General features: G+C 48.1%; 4 protein-coding genes across 4 annotated transcripts; 3 read left to right on the forward strand and 1 right to left on the reverse strand.

Annotated features, from left to right (window-relative positions):
* Positions 1-448: 448 nt before the first annotated feature.
* On the forward strand, positions 449-7,186 carry Aud_009514 (type I iterative polyketide synthase; the record flags this gene model as incomplete). Its single annotated transcript, XM_043294366.1, has 1 exon — positions 449-7,186. One exon carries the CDS (start codon positions 449-451, stop codon positions 7,184-7,186), a length of 6,738 nt encoding a protein of 2,245 aa, XP_043150301.1.
* A 499-nt stretch (positions 7,187-7,685) lies between these two features.
* Aud_009515 (uncharacterized protein) lies at positions 7,686-8,480 on the forward strand (the record flags this gene model as incomplete). Its single annotated transcript, XM_043294367.1, has 1 exon — positions 7,686-8,480. The coding sequence occupies one exon, from the start codon at positions 7,686-7,688 to the stop codon at positions 8,478-8,480; it is 795 nt and encodes a 264-aa protein (XP_043150302.1).
* Positions 8,481-8,999: 519 nt separating this feature from the next.
* Aud_009516 (nitroreductase family protein) lies at positions 9,000-9,675 on the forward strand (the record flags this gene model as incomplete). The annotated part of the gene is made up of 2 exons (XM_043294368.1): positions 9,000-9,305; positions 9,355-9,675. The coding sequence occupies 2 exons, from the start codon at positions 9,000-9,002 to the stop codon at positions 9,673-9,675; spliced, it is 627 nt and encodes a 208-aa protein (XP_043150303.1).
* Positions 9,676-18,445: 8,770 nt separating this feature from the next.
* Aud_009517 (uncharacterized protein) lies at positions 18,446-18,771 on the reverse strand (the record flags this gene model as incomplete). Its single annotated transcript, XM_043294369.1, has 1 exon — positions 18,446-18,771. A coding segment is annotated over one exon (326 nt), but the record flags the coding sequence as incomplete, so codon positions are not given.
* Between the last annotated feature and the right edge of the window lie 2,260 nt (positions 18,772-21,031).

A 21,031-nucleotide genomic window follows, 5' to 3' on the forward strand; every position in this document is an offset into this window, starting at 1 on the left:
TTTTGAGATGTGACTCCTTGCCCTTCCATGCGGAGTACTGTATGCACCCTCGGATCAATTCAAACTCCATGACGGATATGCAACGGAGTAGGGAGCAACACTGCATCAAGCTAGATCAGTGCGCGTTTCCACGCGCTTGACAGGCTTGTCACGCTATCATCTTCCTTGAACGTTCACCCCCGCCCTAGCATGGTCAGCATTCAGCATTGATGTGTTTCGGCTGATGATGAGCTTGTTGGTGGCTGAGTTCGCTAATATTTTGTCCCGGATCCGTTTGTCAGCTTCCTTCTGCGCGAAAGATATTGCGTGGATAGCGCTCTAAGTATCTACACGGTATTTATAACAAGAAATGAACTGTACCTTTTCTTTGCAACCAAATACATACCATTTATATATTTATGTCATTAAGACTAGTATAGCGGGTCCTACACTCTCAACATTAAGCAATATGAAGCCTTCATCAAACACTCGTCAAGCAACAAGCTTCATCTTTGGAGGACACATCGGCCCACAGACTAAGAACTCACTGGAAAAGGAAGTCCGGAAGATCGCCAACGGGCCAAATGGAGGATGGATACTCGATACCCTGGCCGGCATGCCACGGTACTGGGAGGCTGTGACGGAGAAGATCCCCGAAGTGGCCAGCACGATGCAGGGCCCTCGCTTCCTGGCCGACCTTGAATCGTGGTTTCGAATCGGTTCTGACTCGGTCGACTCGTTCGCTCCAGACGCGGAGCTCCCAGATCTTTGTCTCGGGATTCTGATGGTTGCCATTCAGCTGGATCAGTATTGGCGGTATCTGGAGAGTCGACTCGCTGACAGAACTGTCGACGACCTACAGGCAGAGCTAACCAAGGAGGGTAACGTTGAGGCAGTTGGGTTCTGTGCTGGCATGATCGCCGCCATCGCCATTGCCAGCTCCCACACTCGACAAGAATTCGAAAAGTACGGCGCCGTGGCCTTGCGCATCGCAGCCCTGATGGCAGTCCTTGTAGGTGCCACCGAGGAGTGGACCAAAGTGATGGGCAAAGGCAGGTCGGTCTCGTTGGCCACAGCCTGGAGAACCCGCAAGCAGGGCGATGATATGGCGCGCATCGTCTCGAAGCTGTCTCCCGATGCCTATATATCTGTTATCTTCGACGACTCCCGAGCTACGGTGACAGTATCAGAACGTCTCGCACCCAAGCTGGTCCGGCAGCTCCGAGCAGCTGGTGTCACGGCCATCCAGCTCGCTTTCAAGGGGCAGCTTCACTCCCCGACGGCAGAGCGCGAACGCCTTACAGAAGACTTGATCGAAATGTGCCACTCAATGCCCGAGCTGCAGTATCCCGATGCTGCCCAGCTCGCACTGCCCGTCAACCAAGTCTCGGGTCAAGAAACGGGCTTGGTTGGGATGGTCCTGCGCTCTATGCTGGTGAAGCAGTTGAACTGGAGCAGCACCGCTTCGAAGCTGGCGCTGAACAAGGAGGAGCTCTCACGCGTTGAATTTGGGCTCGACCGACCTCTGCCTCCCCCGGTGGTGCGCGAATTTGGTGCTAAGCTTGACTATAAGGAGGTCGATGTGCCCAAGCACCGACCACACGACAAGGACAAAGAGCCTGTCCACGATACTGAATCAGTGCAAGTCGCAGAGCCGCCGCGTCAAGAAGCAGACGAAAATTCAATTGCAGTGGTGGGCATGTCGCTCAAGGTTGCAGGAGCCGACGACCTGGAAGAGTTCCAACAGATGCTCAAGACTGGACAGTCGCAGCACCAGCTCATCACCGACGACCGGATAACACCCAACATGGTGTTTCGCGACAAAGACCCCAACCGGAAGTGGTATGGAAACTTTATACGCGACCCAGATGCTTTCGACCACAAGTTCTTCAAGAAGAGCCCGCGCGAGTCGATGGCGATAGACCCCCAGGGCCGGCTTTCCCTCGAGGCCGCCTATCAAGCTATAGAGCAGTCTGGATATTTCAACGAGCTGGCTATGACAAGTGCTGCTGAGCAGGAAAGGAAGAAGCACATTGGGGTCTACGTCGGGCTCTGCTCCTACGAGTACGATTCCAACGTCCACTGCCATCCACCCAGCGCCTTCACGACGACGGGGGAGCTCCGAAGTTTTATTCCCGGCCGGATCTCGCATTACTTTGGATGGACAGGCCCATCGTTGACCTTTGATACCGCTTGCTCTTCGTCCACTGTAGCCCTCCACAATGCCTGCAGAGACTTGCTGTCCGGGGAGGTCCCAGCAGCGCTGTGTGGTGGTGTCAATGTCTTGACAAGCCTGCAGTGGACGCAAAACTTGGCTGCTGGCAGCTTCATCAGCCCGACGGGCCAGTGTAAACCATTTGACTCTGGTGCAGATGGGTATTGTCGAGGCGACGGAATTGCCTATGTCTTCCTGAAGAAGCTCTCAACCGCCGTGGCCGATGGCAATACTGTCCTGGGGACCATTCGCTCTACAGGCGTCAACCAGAATCTCAACACCACGCCGCTCTTTGTTCCCAATGTACCGTCCCTATCGACGCTCTTTAACGAGGTGATTCGCAAGGCACGCGTTGACCCACGCGACATTTCGTTGGTCGAGTGCCACGGCACTGGCACCCCTGTGGGAGATCCTGCTGAATGGCAAAGCATCCGGAATGCCGTGGCTGGTCCTCGACGTGATACGGTTCTGCCCATAGGGTCAGCAAAGGGGCATGTTGGCCATACTGAAGGCGCATCAGGCCTGGTCTCCCTGATCAAGGTGCTGCTGATGATGCGAGGCAACTTCATCCCCCCACAAGCCAGTTTCAACACCATGAACCCCGGTGTCCACGCACAGCCCTCAGACAACATGGAGGTAGTCACAGCCTTGCGGTCGTGGCCCGAAGCCCGGAAGGTGGCTCTCATCAATAACTACGGTGCTTGTGGATCTAATTCCAGCGCGATCGTCGCTCACTCGGCGCACAAGTCTGCCAAAGCCCCCTTGTCCAGTGGACAACGGCTCCCCTTCTGGATCTCAGGCCACGATGTCCGCAGCATTGCAGCCTACAGCAACGCACTGGTTCCATACCTCCAGTCACAGGACCAAGCGACGAGCCTCGCCGATGTGTCGTTCAACATGAAATGGCAATCGAACCCCGGTCTGTCTCAAGGAATGATCTTCAGCTGCAGCTCCTTGGACGAGCTCCAGACCAAGCTTGCTCAGGCAGCCAAGGCTACCAAGGACACGGCCCCCAGTGTCGGCATTGCGCCCGTGAAGCCTGAGCGACCCGTCATTCTGTGTTTTGGGGGCCAGGTCTCGACATCCATTGGACTGAATCGCGCAGTATATGAAGGGGCAGCAGTGTTCAAGCACCATCTGGATACCTGCAATGCTGCCATCACATCTCTCGGTCTGAAGAGTATCTATCCCGACATCTTCTCCAGCGAGCCATATCAGGATACTATCAAGTTACAGACTGCTCTCTTTGCCACGCAATATGCCTCGGCCAAGGCCTGGATGGACTGTGGGATCGCTGACAAGGTGGTCTCTGTGGTGGGCCATAGCTTTGGGGAGATCACAGCCCTCTGTGTTGCAGGCGTGCTGAGTCTGGAGGACACGGTCCAGTTGATCGCCGGTCGAGCCAGGTTGGTGCAGACCGCTTGGGGGGCTGACTCCGGTTCCATGATGGCCATCGAGGCCGACGAAGCTGTGGTGCAAGATCTGCTCCAGGAATCCAACGCGAAATCCGACGGAACCGCGGGCATCGCATGCTACAACGGCCCTCGCAGCTTCACCGTGGCTGGATCAACCAAGGCCATTGACACATTTGCTGCCACGCTGCCGGGAAAGGAGGTCAAGAGCAAGCGTCTCAACGTCACCAATGCCTTCCACTCAATCTTGGTAGAGAGTATCGTCGACCGTCTGGGGGAGGTTGGGAAGGGAGCCACCTTCCATGACGCCATCATCCCGATAGAACGAGCCACTGAGCATGGCGGCGACTCTACGTTGGACTGGACCTTTGTCGGCTCGCACATGCGGCAGCCGGTCTTCTTCAACAACGCTGTACAGCGACTCACAGAGAAGCATCCTGAGGCCATCTTTCTTGAAGCTGGCTCTAACTCGACCATCACCGTCATGGCATCGCAGGCCCTTGCGAAACCTCAGTCGACGCACCACTTCCAGTCCATCTCCATCACCAACACCAACAAGGGCATCGACAGGCTCACTGATGCAACGGTCGGCCTCTGGAAACAGGGCCTACGGGTGTCTTTCTGGGCATACCACCGCCTCCAGAAGGACGAGTATGCGCAGCTCCTCCTGCCGCCTTACCAGTTCGAAAAGACACGGCACTGGCTCGAGCTCAAGTCGCCAATCGAGCAAGCCATGAAGATCGCTCAAGTCCAGGATGGGGCCAAGGCTCAGCCGGAGCACGTCAATCCCAAGACTCTTGACATGTGGACCTTCCTGGGCTTCCTAGAGCACAAGAAGCAGACCAAGCTGGCTCGGTTCCGCATCAACACATCCTCAGACAAGTATCAGCGTCTCTTTGCAACCCACTTCATCGCGAAGACGGCGCCCATTGCTCCAGCCACGCTCGAGATTGACATGGCCATCGAGACCCTTTTCAGTCTCAATCCGGAATGGAGACGTAGTGGTTTCTCGCCGATTATCCGCGACATGCGCAGTCATTCGCCCATGTGCGCCGACTCGAAGCGGGAGTACTTGCTCGACCTGGAGCCACTCAATCCAGCTGAAACAGAGTGGCAATGGACTATTCACAGCATGGGGGCTTCTTCCGCCAACGACAAGCACGCCGAGGGCCGCATCGCCATGTACTCATCGTCCGATCCGGCCGCTCTCCAGAAATTTGAACGCTGGAAGCGCATTGTCACATACGCCCAGTGCCAGGCCGTTCTGGCATTGAGTCCACACGATGAGGGTGTGGAGGCCCTCCAAGGGCGCAACGTGTACCGAGCCTTTGAAGAAGTCGTCGACTTCGGGTCCATATACCGCGGTGTGAAGTACATCGTGGGCCAGGAGAAAGGGGAGAGTGCAGGTATCGTGCATAAACAACACTCCGGTGATACCTGGCTTGACGTCCCCAAGGCAGACTGCTATGGCCAAATTGCAGGCATGTACGTCAACCTGCTGACAGACATCCCCGCCAGCGACATGTTCGTTGCCACCGGCCTCGAGCTGGTGATGCGCTCGCCAAAAGCTCAGACTGTGACGGATGGCCGGGAGAATGGTCCAAATGTCTGGCATGTTCTCGCTCGCCACGAACGTCAAGGCGAAAAGGCTTATGTGACCGATGTCTTTGTCTTTGATGCCTCGACGGGTGCTCTGGCGGAGGTCATCCTGGGCCTGCAATATGTCCGCGTCCCCAAGGCCACAATGAGCAAGATCCTGGCACGAGTGACGACGGACAAGTCGTTTGTGAGAAGCACCGCAACAGCGTCTCTGCTGTCGCCTGACCGATCTCAGCCTCGTGACGGGCCCATCACTGCTACTGCCCCCAAGCCGGTACCTCCCAAAGCAACCAAGGCAAACGTCAAGAAGTCAAAACCTGTCAGTGGGGCACGCAATATCGCAAAGGAAGTATGCAATGTGGTTGCCAACGTTTCCGGCATCGAGGCCAGCGAATTGAGCCTCGACAGCGAGATGGCCGACTTGGGTATTGATTCCCTGATGGCCATGGAAGTGGCGCGCGAGATGGAGAACACTTTCCATTGCACCCTCGACAGCACCGAGACAATGGTCGCCACCAGCATTCGCGACTTTGCTGCCTGCGTGTCGAATGCGTTGGCGAGATCTGGAGGTCAAGACAGTGACTCGACCAGCACCGAGAGCGATGCTGTGCTCTCAGACTCGGAAGATGAAGACACCTATTCTGATATCTCGACTCCGGATGACGCCTCGGGAATTACCAGCAAGAGTCACGATCCGGTGAGTGATCTACTCACCCCAGCGATACAAAATGTTGATCGTGGCGATGTAGCAGCCCGTGAGGCAGAGGCCCTGCGTCTAGTCGAAGCCTACACAGTCGGCTGGGAGTCGCCGGTATTTGAAGACGCCATCACCACTGTGTCTGGTGCTGGAGCTGTGGTGATCGTGACAGGTGCATCCGGCAGCCTGGGATCACATATTGTTCAAGCCCTCACCGAGCGCCCCGATGTCGCAAGTGTCGTCTGCATCAACCGCGCGGTCAAGGACACGCCCCCCGACAGCCGACAAGAAGAAGCTCTATCTTCCAGAGGCATAACACTGTCGCCGGCTGCCCGCCAAAAACTGCAGGTATATGGGACTGACACGTCAAAGGCCCAGCTCGGTCTCTCAAACCAGGAGTACAACTGGCTGATCCTGCACGGAACGCACATCATCCACAACGCATGGCCCATGAGTGCTACACGGCCGCTCAAAGCTTTCGAGCCCCAGCTTCAGGTAATGCGGAATCTGTTGGATCTGGCGCGCGATATGGCCCTCGGAGATGAGCCGCGCAGGATCGGATTCCAGTTTATCTCTTCGATCGGCGTGACTGGGTTTTCGAACGAGTCGCCCGTCCTCGAGCAGCCCATGGCAATGGCTGCGGCGATACCCAGCGGCTACAACGAGGCCAAGTGGGTGTGCGAGCGCATGTTGACCGACACGCTGCGCCGTCACCCGCAGCTTTTCCAGGCAATGGTGGTGCGGCCCGGCCAAATTTCTGGATCAACTGCAACTGGCTTCTGGAATCCTGTCGAGCACTTTGCTTTTGTTGTGAAGAGTGCTCATGCACTGAAGGTGTTTCCTGATCTGCAGGGCATGCTACATTGGCTGCCCGTGGACAAATCCGCCAGCGTCATGGTGGATCTGCTCAATATCGGCAGCGGCGAAGACTCAGGAGAGGTCTATCCGGTCTATCACGTCGATAACCCTGTTGGTCAGTCGTGGAAGGAAATGGTGATGGTTCTAGCGGCATCGCTGGATATCCCATCCCACGGCATCGTTCCCTTCGAGGAGTGGATCCAGCGAGTTCGTCAGTCATATCTGCCACCAGCGCAGAACCCGGCGTCCATGGGGCTGGGGTTCCTTGAGAGCCATTTTGAACGCATGGCTTGCGGTGGGATCGTGCTGGACACGCAGCATTCAAAGGATCACTCGAAAACCATGGCCGCGCAAGGGCCGGTGAGTGCTGAGGTGGTCCGGTCGTATGTCTCGTCTTGGAAGGCGATGGGGTTCCTTCATCATTAGAAGTGTACTTTGTGATATTACATAGAGCGCTGTTTATTATAGAATGTCAATAGTATCGAGTCATATTCAGTCCTCAAAGTACATGGCACGATTGCAAAGCATGTGCCCACTCTATACATGCAAGAGAAGGATGTAAAAGATCATACATAAATACATCAGTCGTCCCTCAGAAGATAACGATTGGTTTAACCTCTGATATGTTTATTTCTGGGTAGCCAACCGGAAAGATCCTGATTGCATCGTATGGTGTTGAACATCATAAAGGGCCGCCCTAACATATCATTGTCTCGTCCAATCGTCCGGATACTCTGAGTCATGACAAGCAGCATGACTCGAGGAGATACTCGCCCAGCGTTGGTCGATAAGGCGGACTATCATAACTCCGGCTGGCCCTAATGGAGTAACCACCCCCCGAAGAGAGGATATCAGACGTATAAACAGGACTCCCTTGGACCTGAAATCAGCATCAAACCATTTCCTAGTACTGCATTTCAACAGCATGAACAACGCAGCAACGATCCACCTACCACGCATCCTCTGCCTCCACGGCGGAGGGACCAACGCCGTGATTTTCCGGATGCAGTGCCGCGTTCTCGAAAAGCGCCTTGGCCATTCTTTTCGTCTCGTCTATGCACAGGCTCCATTCACCAGTACAGAACCCGGGCCAGATGTAACGTCGGTCTACAGAAACTACGGGCCTTTCAGGGTGTGGTTCTGTGATCACAACATGTCTAAAGTCCTGACATCCCGGGATGTTGCTACAGCGATTGACGCTAGTCTTGCACTCGCCATGGCTGCTGACGACGCCAAGGGGGCTACGGGCGACTGGGTTGGTCTGTTAGGCTTCAGTCAGGGCGCAAAGGCGGCAGCTAGCATTCTTTACCGGCAGCAAAGGTGTGCAATTACCAACTTCCGGTTCGCGATTCTCTTTGCGGGTCGTGGGCCTTTGGTGTGGCTCATGCCTGACCTCCCCCAGCCGCACGGTCTGGTCGACGCTGCTACACCGTTCACACACCCTTCTTCTCCCTGGTTCACTTTGGGCTCTGAGGAGCACATGTTGCGGCTGCCTACAGTGCATGTTCATGGGGTAAACGACCCTGGCCTGGAGCATCACCGAGACCTGCTTCGGGAGTACTGCGACCCGCTACAGGCCACACTTTTGGAGTGGGCAGGCGATCATCGCATGCCTATCAAGAGCAGCGACGTCGAGACAGTGGTCCAACGGATTCACCGAGTAGCAAGAGATACGGGGACTCCGTCCGTAATGATGACAGGGAAGGGTTTCTATGGATGATAATGGCTTCTCGCTACAAACTTTGAGCAGTACATTTGAAAGTGTTATTGGTGGCGTTAGAGGGGTTCATGGGACGATACCACAATATATTCTATACCACGACGTATACTGCATGTCGGAGGGCTTTGTCACAATATACATTGTAATGGGGTGATCCCCAAACACGGCAGTACTTCCTTCCATTGACCAAGTGTCTCTGTCCTCTGCGGATACATGTCGGACCGCGGAACAACATTAATCTGAGTGGGTAACGTCTCTCTCGTACTATCTTACCACCACTCAGCCCGGGAAAACGATGTTGAACCGGACTTTCTATGGAGGCGAAAAGACAAGCTGGGGCCAAACACACCCACTTGCCTCACGCTTATAAAGGCCACTGCATCCCATAACGGAGCAAGAACAATTTAAATCACGATGTACAGCTCATTAAACACCGTTGCGACCTCTTTCTGGCGTACAACCAGATATCTAAGTATCCCAAGACGCTTCTCAAGACTCACCTACTCTCATTCTCCCAACATGCCCTCCATCACCACCGACCAGTGGCTCGAAGCCGCCGCCTACCGTCGCAGTGTCCGTGCCTTGGGGGGAACCTCCAAGGTTTCAGATGAACGAGTTCATGAGATTGTCGCCAAAGTCCTTTCCTTTGCTCCCTCATCTTACAATACTCAGCCCGTCCGCATCTCGCTTGCTTTTGGGGAGAAGCACAAAGAGCTCTGGAGCATTATCCTCAGGGAGGCTGAGCCGATCCTCAAGTCAATTAATCCAGGTCTCTGGCAGAAGTTGGGCCCCCTTTTTGAAGGCCATAAAGCTGCATATGGATCCGTATGTTACCACTTTGTCACTTGTCACTCAGACCATCTAACATGTGCAGGTACTCTTCTGGGAGCACGGTGAGACGACAAAAGAGGCTGCCGAGACGCACAAAGCAACCGGGCATATGTTTGGCGAATGGGGAGAGCATACTCAGGGCATCCATCAGATCCTTGTCTGGACTGCGTTGGAACTGGAAGGAGTCGGAGCCAATCTGCAGCACATGAACGCCATTCCACCCGTCGAGGCTGCCATCAAGAAGTTCGCCGGGGTCCCTGAAGGTTACAAACTAAAGGCCCACTTGAACTATGGCGATGAGCAGGCTCCTCGCCCCGAGAACCCGCCGAAACTGCCAATTACAGAGACGCTCACGATTCTATGATCAGATTTAGATGTGGCTGAGGGGAGGCCTAATGACATGATCTCACAGGGTTAATAGGTAGATAGCGATGGACTTGGTTGTGCTACGGTCTCTAATATCTCATGGTGACTATATATACATTTATCGACCCAGTTGGGGATCATCTTGGGTAATTGATTGACTAGATCTGCTCGGTCGCCTGATTATATTCAATTCATTTCAAACTCCGTCCATAAAGTCTTCCTGAGAAAGGGCACGTGAAAATACGTTTGCCTCACGACCCAGAGCTTCCGATGGCTCTGGCTGCATTTTGTTTACTTTCCAAATATCAATATCGCGTTGCAGAAAACAGGAAAGAGACCTATCAACTTTCCGCGTCAAGGAGGGCATATAAAGCGCGAACATTATTGGGCTTGTCGACAGTCATCCTATCCTCAAATCCCCCATCAGCTTCCAGCCCCGGCACAGATAGCTCATGGTATGTTATGCATCACGGCCGATACCAATTTGATATACTCATTGATACCAGGAAACAGGAGCATGATATCTACACTAATCCGTCCATGCGGAGAACGTGCGGTCTTCCACGTCGGGGCTATAATGCTCTACACAGTGGCCTGGTTTCTTCACCTTCGGGGCAATCCGAGGAATCTCCCTGGGAAACAGGACGATATTACTCTCCTGGGCCGTCCACATTTACGGAAACAAAAGACACACCTCAGGCGACGCGGTCTTACTCTTTGCTTAGCTCCTCGCCATCCCCGCTTGATCCTGCATTTTCGGAGAGCAGGGGCCATGCGAGTAGTCAGCATCCGTATAAAAGACGAAAGATCAAGGCGTATTCTAGTTGGACCATTGAGCACTTTTGGATCACAGATCTGGATAACACTTAGTGTCGGCAGCGTGGCCCACCGGAAAAGGACCGACTGCTGATTTGCAAGCATTGCAGCTGGTCCTTCAGAGATTCGGCACGCTATGGTTCCACTTCGAATTTGTTCGTGCATCTCCAGACCAAGCATCGTATCAAGTCTAGTGGCGACTCCATCTTCTTGCCCGCAGTCGAAGACTCGACCGGTTCTTAGAGTCGGCGGGAAAGAAGGCTGGCGTTGAAGAAATGCTAGTCCAATAGGTTATTCAAACAAGACAGCCTTTCACAGCGGTGGAGCATCCGGCTTTTAGGGCACTCATTGAAGCAACGGGGGCTACTTTGCCCGTTAAGTCTGGCTGATACCCTCTTCAACCGAATCAAGGAGGAATTCCATTCAAGTAGGGCTAACGCATTCGCGGGTAGGCAGCCGAGTGCCGTTCTGCTATACCGGGAGCTGTGCAATGCAACCTTAGATGGGGCGGAAGGAGCGGGGCATGCGGCGTTGAGGGTATCCGTGACTAGCCCACCCACACCGCTTCCCGCTGTGGGTGAGCCACATCGTAATCACGAATATCACCGTAATCACGAATTTTCAATATTTGAAGCTATTCTCAACGCATTGGCTGACTATCTAAGAAAAAAACATCACTATTCTCATCTGCTGCCTCTGCTGATCCATTTGATACCAGATTCTCTTGTGTAAGTGCTGGTGGCGGGGGTTTGCCATGCACTTTCTCCCACTGCCTTTGTAAACACCTCTCTTGCGCAGCAGCATCTTTGGCCTTCCTTGAAGCAATTGATCGATTTACATCTCGTACCCTTAGTATACCATCCTGGCTAAGTGGCTTAACATGTCGCTTAGTGTGTTGGCGCCGTAGGGGGGCTTGCGCGGCCCTAATTTGACTAATTATTTCGTTCGCTATAGATAGGTGCTCAGCAGCAATTTAATTATGCTTAAATATCCGGTCAAGGTTCCGTTACATCTTCAGTGTAAGGATATCTGCGTGTTTGGATAGCTTCACCGATTAGCTTTGGAATAAGAAGAACTATAGAATATAATACCTTCGCCTAGTTCTTCCTAAGCGCCTGAATCGTCTGTGAAGGTGAGATATCAACACTAGATGAAGATAGTGGCAGAGAGGGCGTAGAGGGAGTAGACTTGCAGAGATTAGGTGTGTAGATATCTGGGATTTGTTCCCATGCCTGGATAGCAAGATTATCGACTATCTTACTACCATTGACAGGCTAGATACCACGATCTTTGAAGGCCTCACGGATAATCTGCTGATTGAAGGCTTTCTCCTGTACTGGTCTAATTACCTGTAAGAATTCTGACTTCCCTACTAGCTCACTAGCCCAGTAAGATAGCTCATTATTTATATGTTAGAAGTGTTGCTTATAGCTCAAGAATGGCTTGCCATCCAGCGGCTGGCAAAGATGTGTTATATGAGGAAGGAATCTAAAGGCAATAACATTATTATCTTTGCATGTCTGTAAGAAATCAATGGTAAAGTGGGAGCTATGACTATTAAAGATAAGTATCTATTTCTCTCCCCTCTTTGTACGCTCATCTGTTGCCTTGATAAAGCTTTGAAGCCATTGATGAGCTAGTTCATCTGATATCTAGCCGTTGGCCTGCGTAGCTATCATTGTATTCGGTGGTAGGGTCTTGCTCTTGTTAAACCAACTTTCCATAAAGATTCCGTTGCCTGTAGGAAGCAAGAAAGGAAGGTTAGAAAAGAATGATTTAAAAGAGTAGGAGCTTACCTTTAAGGATAAACCATGGATCCATCTGCTAACCATCTATAGATATATATTTAATGGCTATGATATTCTCTCCTCTCTCAGATTCTGCAAGATCAGGGGCACTCTTTGAACTGATTACCTTCCTAGATCTGCCTTCACCAGGCTGGAAGCTGCATTCGTCAAAGTTGTATACTAACTGCGCTGGTGTATCTTTAACAATATTTATAAGCTGATTATACCAGTGTGCTAATAACCCTGCATCCTCAGCCTGGATATGCTTTAATTCCTTTGTCTTTTGCTTCACTAGCCCTAATCTAAGGTGTTCTGGGAGTCGTTTCTTAAAGCAATATGCCCATATCTTGCTAACCTGTTGAGGTATGCCAGCGTGTTGAAGTGCCTGATTTGCATACTCTTCTAGCAGCTTAGGCGTCACTGGCATGTAATGATCTCACATCCAGACTATCCACTGTATTAAGGCTTCCTCTTGATACCCCTCAAGTGCTTTATTAACTGGTTTCCGAGCTGTACGAGGCTGCCTGCCATTTTTGACGCGGTCACGTAGTGTTCCATTTGGAACGCCATATTCACGCGCAATCTTAGTGATATTTGGTTTTTCTTGGGCCTGAGCGGCTTCGCAGGCCTTAAGGAGGTCAGATTCATTATATTTAGAAGATTTCGGCATATTGTGTGGTTGGAATAGCTTCAAGAGGTCAAAATATTGAAAATTTGTGATTACGGTGATATTCGTGATTATGATGTGGCTCACCCACAGCGGGAAGCGGTGTGGGTGGGCTAGTCACGGATATACCGGCATTTTGCAGATGTGAAAGAGGCCGGCACAATCAGAGACGAACAAGGCTGTTTGGCAGAGGAAGACCTCGATAGCTTCGTACCATAGTGTACAACCTATCCCTTTAGAGAGGAATATGAGCATCGACCCGAAGCTACGCGGTGCCGCCGCGAGTTGAATCATCCCATTCATAAGCCCTGCAAGATGAGCTGAGTAGAGATGGTTGTGGGGCTGCCAACAAGTCAGCCACTAATAATAATCAAGAATAGAAGTGACCCCCCTGCAAATCTTGAAAACTCTGTAAGGCAATTAGGTAAATAAATTTTATAATTATATATATCCATAGATTATTTTCTCCTCCTCTTATTAATAAATCTCTTTACTTCTAGTTAGGCCTGGCCTTGATAAAACACTATTAACTATGGCTTGTAAAAGCCCCTCTCAGTTATGATTCCCCCAAAAATCCCACCCACGATATAGTATAGAGGAATCAAAGGAGCATGCTTAAGAATGGTAGAGGCAGAAACAGGCTCGCTGACAGCAAGTAAAATAAGAAGCCTAGGAGACAGAAGACTTTCCTACAGAAATAGGTACTTTGATTCTAGGTTACTCTTCTCTAGTGTCTTATAGAGACAGGGTAGAGTGGCATGACCGACCCGCAAAAATCAAACCCAAACCTCACCGAACTCGCAGCGGTGCGGGTTCGGGGGTAAACCTAGGGAATCGCTTCGGGTGCGGTTTCTATACCCCGGAACCGTTTCGGGTTCGGTTATTTCTTGCTTACTAATACCTAATTTCTAGGATTTAGCTAATAACTTTTATATTTCTAGATAGCCTAGATCCAGGGCTATCTGGTGACATAAATATAGATTCAGAATACCTAGTGGTTGCTAAGATATTAAGGAATAGTCACTTTTGTCATGAGTTGGTATGAAAGTGGTGCGGATATATATGTATAAGGGCACCAAGGTCTGAACACTACCAGGGTTTATATATATTTTCAACCACCACCCATTCAGACCTATAGATATTGAATTGATATTTGAAATATAGCTTAATATGATAATAATTACTATATATTTCATATAAAAATTATAATTTTATATAAGCATGCTCGATAGGCTGAGAGAATAGGCCTAAGGTAGGAGTGATTAAATTCTGAAAACCATTGAAATTTTAGTTATTGCCTAGGCATACCGCTGGCCTAGATAGGTTAGTAGGGGCCGAGCTATACCTAGCTAGGCGTAGTGGCGGGTTTTTGCGGTGAAACCGTAAGCAAATCATACCGGGTCCGGGGGGGTTTGCGAGTTCTAAAATCTGAACCCAAAACTGCAGCGGTTCAGGGCCAACTAGGCTAGAACCCGCCCGAACCCGCACCAAATGCAACTCTAAGACAGGGATAGCTATATTATACTTATTTATTTATACTATCATGGTGCTGGATATCTTTTTACTAACCCTAATATAGAATCCCAGATCTGCTCCTAAGGAAATCCTAGTACTGCTGCTGCCACTAGTATATATAATACTAGGGCATCTAGTTAATGCTAGTGCTCCTTAGCTAATCCAGGAGGTATTGCTCCAGGAGGCCTAGTATCCTTATCACCTAACTATATACTTAGCAGTTACTCTGACCACCAGACTATTCTAGAGTCCTTAACTCTAGACCACACCTATGTCACACCCTGGGATCCATCTCTGCTATTCCTGCTAGTCACTACTTTGGGGATGATATAGTCCCTAGACTATATCCAATACTTGCCTAAGGTCTACCGACCAGGTAGCTTATCAATATACCGATGGCGTATATGACCGACACAATAGTAATAATGATTCAAACAGGATCAAAGGCAACTGAAGATACACAAGAATGAATACAGCAAAGATAGAAGCAAGGCGTAAAGAATATATCTGGTGAATGGGAACTACAGGAACGCACCTATGAATATTCATCCAGTGAGTACAATACCTTGATACTGATGAGCCATAAAAATAGTACACAATATTTTGTTGTAGGCTTCCAGCATTCTGCAACACTATGCTTCCATTTTCTAATATCCATGCATATGCACCCTTACCGTAGTCTTCATGTATGGACTAGATACATTAATTTCATTCTATGCTAATCCTGTCTCCTGCATTCTGCTGCAGTTAGACATGCTTTTAAGTTCTAAAGTTAGAGGCGTTAGTTAACATATAGTTTGTAATGACAGTACTTGATATCCCTGGAATGTTTCTCAAGTGGTAGAGAAGAAGACTAAGTCTAAACTCAGAAGTTTACCATTTCAGCCAAAATATTGATCGCTATGTCGTGAGGATGGTTCAACATCAGTCTTACTAAAAGAGATAATCTCTTTACGGGAAGAGGTATCTTGACTGGATTGTGATAGTAGGACTTTAACCCTAAAAGTATGTAAATAGGGCAAGAAGCTGTATCGCCTAGGCTCACAGCCCAGGTGGTGAAATTCATGCTACACAGAGGTCTCCTTGGGCAATTTGGAGCCACAACTAAGAAATAGACAAAGGCATACTTGTATTGATATAAACTATGACCTACCTGGAGAACTAGTCATGAGCATTTCAGATAATTAGTAAGTACTTTGAGACCAAAATATTGCTACACTAATGAAATTCAGGCTTTAAACCTTATATGAGTTAATATTTGGGCAAGTCATTTCCATTCTTGAATGCTCCTAATGTGAGGTTCTGCGTCAGTTCAGCATAGCTGCTGAGAGAATCGTCAATGCCTTGATTGAGTTTCCTGTAGAGTGTTGCCCCGTATTTACTCTTGAGGAAATTGCGGAGAGTCAGATATTGGAGTACCTAAAGAAGGGTGGCAAGAGTTCCATAGCTTATCAATAAGCTCTTTCATCTCATATCCATCTCATATCTCATCAGGACCAAAATCACTAAGGTTGAGATGGATACACCCAGGTTAATTTACAGGATAACCATCTTGCATCTAGAATGTCTGATAAATTCTAACATGATCCTTTTAATAGGGTAGATGACACTTTACCTTAGATTTAATAACTCAGTTAACTTCAAGGATATCTAATTCCTCCCTCTTTTCCCCTGCATATAAGTCAGATGTCATAAAGAACAGTAGACTCTCTCCTATCATATATGACATCCATGCTATTACCGGCCTTGATATCTCCATTTAAATTCATAATATATGCCGATGCTAGCTTCTTCATGGTTTTTCCATTGTATAAATATCAGGCCTTACATACTATAACAGGATATCAACTGTTCCTTTTCAAAAAGAGACCTACTTACTTCCTAGCAAAGAGTGCAGGATATAGATAAAATAAGAAATTGCATGCGTGTCTGTTAATAGTTAAATCCATCTGTATACTCCTTCCACAAATTTCATACTCAACCAAGGGACTAGGAATAGTGCTATTGCCACTACCCAGATTCCTCCTCTGTAAAGTCTCTATCTTTGACCACCTATGACTTACCCTGGACTCAACTCCCGCAGTCCCTGACCGTCTCAATCCTTGGGTAGGACGACTTTGCGCTCAGTTCCGTGGATTCGCTTAATGGCTATTCTCTGTGTTAGTAAGATCCCAAGCAGTATGCTGGTGAGGCGCCACTTATAATAATATAGGTCATCAGAGAGTTATCCAAGCAGAGTATTATCTCTCTTTGTTGGACTAGGGGGACCTGTTAAAGCTGATCTTGTAGCTATTCATCCAGCTTAGTAGGATATTCAAGAATCATCGCGAGAGGTATCTGGAGACTGAAACTTACTTATATTATGTTTGCTTAGGCAAAATCAACAGATATGGTAGCATTCGGAAGAAATACTAAGTCTAGAGAAGAGGAAGAAAAAGTATATAGAGTAGAAAGATATCGCGGAGTGATAGTGCAAACAGGTCAAACTTCCAGAAGTGGCAAGCAGTCAGCTGAGGCAGAAAGCTCAGAGGTAAGTGAGGTGACGAAGGACGGTTATAAGAGATAATGATGGGCTGTCACAACTTATAGATGATTAACATCACGTAGAGCCTACCCCATGTCTTCTTTTTACTTTGGCCATTGCTACAGATCCTGTTGGGTTGGCTTCTAAATCTATAGCGTTGCTGGCCCATGCTATTGATAGCGCAAATCACCCATGTGGAAGAGCCGACAGTTGTTGTAACAGGATCATTGGTGCTGGGGGACCCAGTGACCAGCCCACTGAAGGCCTGATCGGGCCATTGGCCATCTGGGTTGTGGCCAGGGCGTGGATAGGAAAGGAACAGGGTGAAGTTCTGCTTGTGGTGGTAACTAAGGTTATCTGGATTGTCCTGATCCGCCTTAGACAGGCCAGGGATAAATGTCTTTGGAATGGACGTCTGCCCATATGATGAGAGACGTTGTCTCCTAGCAAGCCCTGATTTCTCATCCAGCCGTCCATATTCAATTGTACCCAGTATGGATCATCCAGCATCGGGCTGCTGTATGTGTTGAAATGTTTGATGTTAGTTTTGAGGTTATTTAATAAATCTAGTCGTTGGTTAGCTCCTCCCAGTTAACTTAATAAAGGGGATCGGCTTACTATAGCACCATCCCTGGACCTTATTCTGCCATGTTAGAACGCAGAGCCTCACAGTGCCTGTTAGCATGTTGGGATACAGGCTGAGAAACATGGATCCACCCACCTCGGTGGATGCAAAGGGGAACTCATCACAGTTAGTTAATGCTGGTCCACTTGTGGTCCCCAGGGACGCTTGCTAATAGTTAATGTTGTCTATTGTGTAGAAGCCTATCAGGTAAGCTCAGTGTCTCCAGTTATTTTGGTTACCTAACTCCCAGGTCAGTGTGATGCCGGTATTACCGCGCCAATTATTATTCAAGAACTTTTCCACGTTGGAGCATATGCTGTTAATTTATGCTGTCCCCGCAGATCCCTAGAACGCGAAATCTGAGAAGAATGTCATGTAATTATAGTAGAGATAGGTAGGGTTATCTTGCAGTCCGTTGGTGTTGCTCTTTTCTAGATGTCGCGAGCGTCCTCTGGCATACATATAAGGTCTTGTCGTTGCATGCTTTTGCTTAGAATGAAAGGCTCACAGACACTTCCGATAGAAGTGGTGCACTTGAATAATCTAAGGGTGAATTACGGCTCTTTATCTGTTACTAATGAGTCCTGGTGCTTCTTGAAGGTTATGTTCCCATAGATGGGATACAGGTTGGCGTGCACATGCAAGCTGAGGATGGTGCTGTCAGTCCAGTGTCTTACTGTACTGATACTAAAGATAGTAGAAGGTAGAGGCTCCTGAGAGAGCAATGGCCCTGGATCAAGAGATTGCTTCATGGATGGTAGGGAAGAGAATGTCTTGGAAATGATTGGAATCACGCCCTGAGGGAATGGATACCAAATATAGCTTGTCTATTTGCTATACTTGTAGACTCTCAGCCGTGTAGCCGAAACTGAATCTGTAAAGGTATTTCACTGAATATCTATATGACCAATCTTGAAACGCCTTCAACACCAACAGAATGCAATCATCCCTGTCATTTTTAGCAGGGGAAGTGGGCTTCTTGCAGGCAAACTTGGTAGGCCCTTCACACTCGCCTTGAGTTGCACCCTGTCTCCTTCCGCAAGCTTTGTCTTTCTCTTTTGCTTTCTTGGCGAGCTCCGAGACAGCATCTAGAGTGTTTGGAGCGTCTCCGGTGCCGTCCTTGGTTCCTCCGGGCACATAGACCTTGTCCGCCGAGATAACTATCAGGTTGTTACAGTGCAATGACTAAGCGAGACTGATATGCTTGTTGATGATAAAAGACAGCATATAGAATTTGACCGAATTAACTACAAGAACTTAACAACAGGCAGCAAACGAAAAAGTTACCCCACATTAGCGGCCTAACCACTTCCTCAGGCTGCAGATCAATCCGTCTCCCCTTCAGCGCCATCAGCAACAACCTCATCAACATCGTATTCGATTCTGAAACGCTGTTTCCCAGTGCCGCTATGTTTTCCAATCCATGATCTAATTTCAGAATCTCCATCAAACTTGCGATGGAATAGTTGGGGACTAGGAAAGTGCCTGTAAATAGCTATAGCAACTTATTTTACAAGATAACAGCTACATTAGTATTCTAAGGGTGGGACTGCCTGTTCATCTAGTGGACACTGACTATATGTATAGATACTAAATATTACTGTCTATGATCCACTTGGAGATGATTCCTGGCAAATAACTTATAAGATTAGTGAGCATGAGTTAATTGCCATCACTAGCAGTGAGGTGGACTGGGCCTATATACTTTTATCTAAGATAGAAAAGTAGAGGGGAAAGCTTCTTATTATAGGTTCTGCCTCTTCCACTTCCTCCCAAAGGGCAGGTAATCTAATAGAGAAGACAGTTTCTGCTTAATGCTAGTACTATAGGATTATATAATAGCTGGTAAGTAAAAATATGTAGCACAATGTGGAGTTATTTAAACTAGAGTTCTAGCCTTGGTGTAAGAGTAGGGACTATTAGTTATTCTTTATGCTATGAAATAGTCCTATGTTCCTCCATTCAGATTATCAGTCCATGAGAGTTGTTTGCCCATCTTTAGCTGGAGAGATTCTTAGAAAGTCACTGAAATCTTAATAATAGGGTCCCATGCCCTCATGAGTTTTGAGCATGTGCTCACTTAATAATATTATATTTTATTTCTAGCAGATAGCGGATACTCTATTTTTTATTAATAAATATTTTTTTCTATTCTTAGATGTTCTTTATCCATTAGAGGAAATAGACCTAGGATCCCTAGTAAAGTGACTACTGTATTATTGGCCAGATAGTCTCTTTAGAATGCCTATGGTGGATATAGTGGAGAGGTAATAAAAATAAGCTTTAAGATGATACTAGCTTTAAACCTAGTGTCTGGAAAGGTTAGGGTGTAAGTAAGGTTGAAGCGGCACGTGTAAACTTATAGCTGGCTGGTGTGTAAAGAAGAAAAGCTAAATATAATAGAATATTCTAACAGAACATTACTACCATATATAACTAATTCTTGATTACTACTAGCTGGTAATATTAGCCTCCACAATCTTTATAACTTACAGCCAGACCCTGGCTCTCAGCATGAAAGTTACTGCCCTGCCTAAGATACTGGTATCTAATTTCTGTGGTATTTATTACTAGGGGTATATGGTTACTAGTGGCTCTTGATAGTGGCGTGCCCACCTAGTAAGTCTGGTCCAGGGTCTAAAATAAAATATGGGATATATACAAAAGTAATAGTTGGATCAGTCACAGGGGTATTAATAGAGGCTGCATTTAATCTTCCTTATTAACTGATTCAACCCTAGTTAAATACAATCTGAGATTGGGTTCTGGGTGATAGTGTATTATAGAAGTAATACCACTATAGATAGGTTAGTAAATTACAGGCTTTAGAATACGCATCATTAGAATATCGTAAACTAATTAGATTGCGGATATTCTTATACTTAGTCCATTGATTGATGGGGGTAATCGGCACTGCCATGACGAAGTTAACCATCATCGCCAGTAACCTAAGGCCAGAATAGAGTTAGCGTGTGTGAATATAAATAGTGAAATAGTATATAATAGATAGTATATAAATGACAAAGGAAATTTCACAAATGCAAAGGGGAATAGATGGCTTGCCTAAGTATAAAGAAAGAATAGGAAGAATAGGAGGAATAGTAGTAGAATAGAATAGAATAGTAGAAGGAAAATAGCTAAGGATGCCTTAGCTTAATATCTTGATTCCTTAGTTAATTCTTACTAGCTATAGGGTGATTTCAAGGGTGTATTTATAGATAATTCCTTCTAGCATAGACCATTCGAATATTGAATGATCTCATAGCCGGGTGATCTCATAGATTAGGTCACCATTCGCTAATGGTTGAAATCGGTGGCGGCCATGGATATGATCAACGATCAACCATAGCGGACTAACCTAGAAGTCATGTCCAATATAGACACTAGTTATAATAGTAAGAATTATAGCTCTTACCAACA

The sequence above is a fragment of the Aspergillus udagawae genome (genome assembly GCF_001078395.1).
Source record: "Aspergillus udagawae IFM 46973 DNA, scaffold_7, whole genome shotgun sequence".
Taxonomy (NCBI): Eukaryota; Fungi; Ascomycota; class Eurotiomycetes; order Eurotiales; family Aspergillaceae; genus Aspergillus; species Aspergillus udagawae.